The 6,266-nt window shown below is 55.6% G+C and overlaps 1 protein-coding gene across 1 annotated transcript; it reads left to right on the top strand.

Annotated features, from left to right (window-relative positions):
• Positions 1-623: 623 nt before the first annotated feature.
• Positions 624-4,024, top strand: CCMA1212_002931 (uncharacterized protein; the record flags this gene model as incomplete). The annotated part of the gene is made up of 4 exons (XM_073700298.1): positions 624-3,158; positions 3,231-3,402; positions 3,471-3,689; positions 4,017-4,024. The coding sequence occupies 4 exons, from the start codon at positions 624-626 to the stop codon at positions 4,022-4,024; spliced, it is 2,934 nt and encodes a 977-aa protein (XP_073561417.1).
• Between the last annotated feature and the right edge of the window lie 2,242 nt (positions 4,025-6,266).

The following is a 6,266-nucleotide window of genomic DNA, read 5'->3' as shown; positions in this document are numbered from 1 at the left end:
GCACATGCGCAGGACGGACAGGGCGAGCAAGAGAGGCAACAGGAACAGCTCGCTTCCCTCCAGCCCCGGGAAACGCCACGGGGAGCGGACATGCCAGAGGCTCAGAAGAATGGGACCGGGTCCAGCATGGTCTGTACTGTACAGTAGGGCGCCAACGGCTATCCCCCAACCTGGGCGCCCGACCAAAGGTCCTAGTGCGCGAAGCAGCAGCTGGCGTCATCGGTGAGGCGCGAGAGCTTACGCATCCTGGGTATCCGTACCGTATCGATGTACAAGAGTGAAGTGCGAGGAGAGAAGTCAAGTACCGGTTGAGAGAACGCGGCAACTCCAGGAAAGGAGGCCGCTGCTTTACCTCGACTCAACAGCCACACCGTTGTCTTGTCTCACTCTGGCCCTGTCGCAACTGAGCGTGGCCATTCGTCTCGCGTGTCTTGTTGGCCGGACAAAGTGGAAAGTCGCCTGTTCGACCGCAGCGGGCGCTTCGGATTGATTGCGCATCACACTCTCTTGCAGGGCACACAGCCAGGCAGACGCGACCTGTGACTCGGATCCTGGCACTACGACTGTCGACTGCCCTTGCAGCTATCGCGGAAGCAGCGCCGTACTATCATATATCACATTGCATGGACGAGGCAACAGAGGAGAAGCGGCTGCGCTCGCCGGAGCCTCCGCCTTACGAGGTCCCAGCTTATCCCAGGCGACCGCGCCATCGCCGGCCCTTTGCGCGGAGCATTGTGTCGATCAGGACGGGCCTGAGCTTCGTGGTCGCCGCATCCGTGCTCTGGCTGTGTTATGCGGTCGATCGCCAGTACCGGACTGGTCGGCGGCACGAAGATGGCGAGGCGTCGTCGCAGCTCCTGCAGCGCTACGAGGACGCGCTGGCGCAGTGTCGCGAGTTGGGGAGAATCCCTGGCCGGCCTCAGCCTGGGACTCGACGGAGCAATCCCCGATGGACGCCGACCAATGGGCAAACTGCGACGACCATCTTGAAGAATGCGACGCTGTTCGACGGCGAGGCTTTTCTCTCCTACGCCGTGGACATTGTCTTTTCCAAGGGCCTCGTTGAAGCCGTTCACAAGACGGCAGACAACGTAGCCATTGTGAGCGACGATGGCGTCGTGGAGTTGGACGTCCAGGGGCGATATGTCACACCCGGTCTCGTGGACATGCATTCTCATCATTTTCTTACGCCGTGGCCGGGTACTGAAGTGGGCGACGACACCAATGAGATGAACCCGGACACCAAAGCCTTCACCCCAATGGTGCATGTGCTTGATGCTCTGAAGCCCTACGACGAAGCGGCCACCTTGATTCTTTCAGGCGGCGTTACGTCTTCGCTCATCATTCCCGGCTCGGCAAACCTCATTGCCGGCGAGGGCGTGCCCGTCAAGAACGCGCTCTACTCCGGAGAGCATTCCGAGCCTGTCGTCGCGGATCTGCTCCTCGAGAGGGGAGTGCCTGCAAGCGAACGCCGTCGGTACATGAAGTTTGCGTTTGGCGAAAATCCGAAAGGCGTCTGGGGTTATACTCGTCTAGGCAACGGCTGGCATCTGCGAGAACATCTGCAGAAAGCCAAGGAGCTGAAGGAAAAGCAAGACGACTACTGTGCGGCCATCCTGGAGACCCGGCATTGTCACGACAGCCACAAGGCCAGCTTCATTCGGCAGTCTGGAAAGTTTCCGTTTCAGTTGGAACTGGAGTCGACGGTTGCCATTCTTCGGGGTCAAGTCATTGTGCAGAATCACAACTATGAGCCCGAGGACCTGGAGACTATGCTTCGGATAAGCCACGAGTTTGGCTACAGGGTGGCCGGGTTTCATCATGCCACCGAGGCCTGGCAAGTGCCAAACCTGCTCAGGGAGCAGGGAGGCAACGTCACCGTTGCCATCTTTGCAGAGTTCAGTCTGTACAAACAGGAGGCGTACTCCCCAAGCTTGTACGCGGGGCACCTACTCGACAAACACGGGGTTCCCGTGGCCTACAAGTCTGATCACGTCATTGGCCTGACGAGTGCCAAGTATCTGGCTTCGCAGGCGGCGATAGGGTATGCTTTCAAGCTTCCGGAAGAGAAAGCCCTTCAGTCAATCACGTCCATTCCCGCAAAGGCAATTGACTTGGATTTTCGAATTGGGTACTGCAGGCCTGGGTTTGACGCAGACATAGTGGTGTGGGACTCTCACCCTCTGTCGAGTGGCGCAACGCCCCTGCAGGTCTTCATCGATGGCCAAGCCCAGCTGGACGAGTCACAAGTCAAGCAAAGCATGGGCACGACGTTCACGGCAGCTCGCGCTGGAGACGAAACACCGGTTATCAAGCCACAGATGCGGTATGAAGTCGATGATGAGCAGAGAGAATCGATTTGCTCTCAGGCTTATGGGCCAGGCCAGAGCTTCGTCATTGATGGCATCCAGAAAGCTTTTGTCGACAACTATCCAGAGCTAGCAGCCTCGCTGGCGCAAGTTGACGATGAACCTCTCAAGCTCATCGTCGAAGACGGGGAGATATCATGCTTGGGTTCGGCTGCCATGTGCGCAGGAGCCGAAAGCGAGTTCGAGGCCAAGGGGAAGAAGGCCCTTCGCTTGTCCCTGCAAAACGGTCATGTCCTGCCAGGCTTGACAGCGGTCACCCGTGCGCTAGGTTTGACCGAAATCGCCACGCTGGACGGCACCGGCGACGGCCAAGTATCGAGCCAGAAAATCGGAGACCCTGAGAGCTTGGTCTACGCAAAGTACGGACTGTGGCTCGACGGGAAGGAGTTTGCGAGGGCTCGTCTAGGGGGCGTCACCAGAGCAATCTCTGCCCCGCTGGGAGACGCGTCGGGCTTCGTCCAGGGCGTCAGCGTAGAGTATGTCACCAGCGGCAAGAGGAGCCTCACGAAAGGAGGCATTGTTCGAGGCGATGTGGCTCTGCATCTGAATCTCGGCGATGCCACCAAGTCTTCGGAAGGCTCGGTCAGCAACGGCATTCATCACCTGCGCAAGATGCTGGAGAATGGGAAGGGCAAGGATAACGGGACGGTGTACGGGCGAGTGGCGGCTGGCGACTTGCCTCTTGTCGTGCACTGCAACAACAAGTACGACATGGCTCAACTGTTGCTTGTCAAGAAAGACTTTCCCGAGCCCAACATTGTGATTCTGGGAGGCAAGGAAGCCCCATATGTAAGTGCCAAGGATGCGAAGCGCTCTACAATCATGGCTCGGAAGAGAAAAGATGCTAACCGTGTTCTTCAGGTAGCCAAGGAGCTGGCTGCTGCCAACATCTCCGTAATTCTATCGGAGAACCGGCCCGCTCCCGATGCTTTCCGTGAAAAGGATGCAGTAGTTGGGCCTCCTCTTACAAGAAGCATAGCCAGCTACCTCAAGGAGGCTGGAGTCACATTTGCTTTGGCTATTTATGAACCCTGTAAGCAATCTTTCCCGCGATACTAAGCTGCACTCTTGGGTAAAAGCTCGCGGACTGACATGTTGCAGCAATGCCGGTCGACTACCGCATTCACGACCTAGGTCCCGAAGCCGGATGGGCCGCCAAGTATGCGCATCTCAGCGAGGAAGAGACAGTCCGCCTTGTGACGTCTAATGTCGAGTCGATACTGGGTCTCGAGAAGAGCAAGGATCTGGTCGTGTTTGAAGGCAACCCGCTGGCCTATGGGGCTTCGGTGGTGGTTTCGTTCCATGCCGATGCGGAGACTGGTAAGCTGGAGGTTTCTACTTGCTTCCCTAGGGAGGATGAACATGGGAGCAGTTTGTCAACTCGAACTGGTGGTGGCATACCCTAGATGTGATGAGGGATGATTGATGGGAGATTTCATGGGTCATGAGGCGGGCAGTCAACGTATTCTTCTTTGGATGATGGTATATTCACAATGACGAACCAAATCTCCGGACAGTAGGGGGTACTTGCCTCCTAAACTGACGCTGTTTTGTCCGCTACATTATATTGCCGAGTCCACGTTTTAGGTCGGGCACTTTGCTCAAAAGTTGAAAGGGGGAGCTTTGCTCAGAAGTTGAAAGGGTGAGACACTTAGAGACTTGAATGGCCAGGAATACAAGGTCCGAGAGTTGGGGTGAGATGCATTCTACCTTTTACGATCATCGTCTAGATGCTGCATCACTGGCTCCTTGCATTGTGGGAGCAATACAACTCTAGCGAAGCAGACATATATCGTACTACCTCTGTGCTTGACAACATGTCGACGTAGCAGACGATAAGCATCGTGACGCCTCTGCTGACGAAGGTATTAGAGCTCGTCATTGCGACGAGTTTTCCCCTCTCAGTGAAATGACATGTCCCCAATTTTGGACCGAGCTGTTGGTTGTCATTGTTCATTTCACTACCTATGGCTAGCTCCTTGATCCGTACTGCTCGCTGGTCTCAGAGAAACGCGAATACCGCGAATCAAGGAGAATCATTCTGTCCCTTGATTTGTCTCCGTCTTCGAATGCTCCGTCCATGGTGATGTCGGTTTCACGAAGGGAGCAGCAGCACATTGAGGAGCCCTCCAATGAGCGCCATGTCGAGCTTCTACGATACTACCACCGTAAGGCGCCTCATCCGTCTCCCTTCTTCACAGACGCCGGAAAGAAGACAAGGCGCAGACAGTTCAGTTTTGTTGGCGCCATCTCCCCTCCCCAGGCGGCTAACAAAGCGAAAAGCCGTGCGTGGCCCCATATCCATTCATTCATTCGTTCATTCATTATCCGCCATCGAGGAGTGAGTGACATTCTCACCTGATTCCAAGACCAGGGGAAGAAGAANGGGGGGCATGATAATGAGAACTCGCTGGGGCCATGGACTCACGGACCAGATTCCCATCCCGGCCAGTTTCCCCCCCTCATTCCTCTGTTTTATCTCAAGCAGTCCATATTACTTTTTTTCCTCCGTACAGGCATAGATAGGTATTGTGGCAGCACCTCTTGCTTGTAGGGCAAGGTATGACAGCCGTGTTCCGACTCTGACTCGAGATTTTGAGTTGGGGGTCGTACAGGTGGTCGCTCTGTTTCGTACACCGCTTTCTGTGGCTTACCCCTCTCTTTTGCAGGTTGACTTGGTTTGATGTTGAGATGGGTGAGGCTGGAATCATATTCTGATATCGTTGTGTGATGCATCCTTGAAGTGCGACGCTAGTACGAACTTGAGGGGCCGAACAATGACTGGTTGGGACGCCATTAAACGTGATGATGGCTGATCTCTAAGCCTAGACTATCCATTGGAGGAAGCTTGGTAGCTGGCTTTATCTAGAGTTTCTTTGTCACGCAGCTACTATAGGTCGTTTGTGAAGCATACGAAACATACCTTGTCGACTATTCAATGTGCGATATCAACGAGATCGTTAGACACCGTCTCAACGTCCCCTGCTTACCCTGCATCTCCTCTCCCTCTTGCGCAGGCGCGCTTTTACAGTTGCCGCTATGCTCGAGCCATATGCTTAACCGCCCCCCCATAATCTCGAGCTTCTCCGCACGTTGCATACCGCAATCCCGCCCAAGGCCGCCCTATGAATATGCTACTGCAGCCCAAAGCTTGGCCCAGACTCTCTCTCAACCAACCCCCTTGCCTCCCTGGCTCCCATCCCAAACCTTGATATTGGATCAGAAATGACAAACTGCACGGTAGCGACCAGTCGTGGCCTCGACCGAGCCTTTGGTGGGACCTGCGCCACCCGTCACATCCAGTCCTGTACGATTGTCTCGCCTTGTCTTGTCTTGTCTTTCCTGTTACCCCCGTCTATTCGTCCCGAGCCTGACATTTCGTCCAACCTGGTAGGGGGGGGCGCGGCTAAGGCAGGCACCAGGACAAGAGCCTCGGCCGTGCATCCGGCGGCATGGCATGGGCGCGAAGTGGCTCGATGGAGATGCATAGTAATCCCGGGAGCAACCATTGCAAAACTCACTAAAACACTGTCCTGGCACATGTCGACATCTGTGATCAAGGTAGGTAGACGCGGGCCACTCGGTGGACCACATGGGCACGCAAAAGGCGAGATACCCCGAGTCCGACTCTGTCATCAGGGATGCCCCCGTTGTGGTTATGAGATGCTACGTGCACTCGTGGCCCAGGGGACTCTCTATCGGAAACACTGAGGCGTGAGCATTTGCGAGGTTCGTGCCAGTGGCAGTGGTGGTACAGGTGAGAAAGGAGGGGGGGGAGCGTGCAGCAGTGTGCGTCCCAAGCCCAAAAAAAGGGCATCACTGCAGCATTTCTCTGCTGCTGTTGCTGCTGCTGTTCTCTTCTGTTATCGTGGTCACATATGTGAAGGTAAGCAGTAC

The sequence above is a fragment of the Trichoderma ghanense genome (assembly GCF_004382785.1).
Source record: "Trichoderma ghanense strain CCMA-1212 chromosome Unknown scaffold_2, whole genome shotgun sequence".
Taxonomy (NCBI): domain Eukaryota; kingdom Fungi; phylum Ascomycota; class Sordariomycetes; order Hypocreales; family Hypocreaceae; genus Trichoderma; species Trichoderma ghanense.
This window is presented reverse-complemented; position numbering and strand designations above follow the sequence as displayed.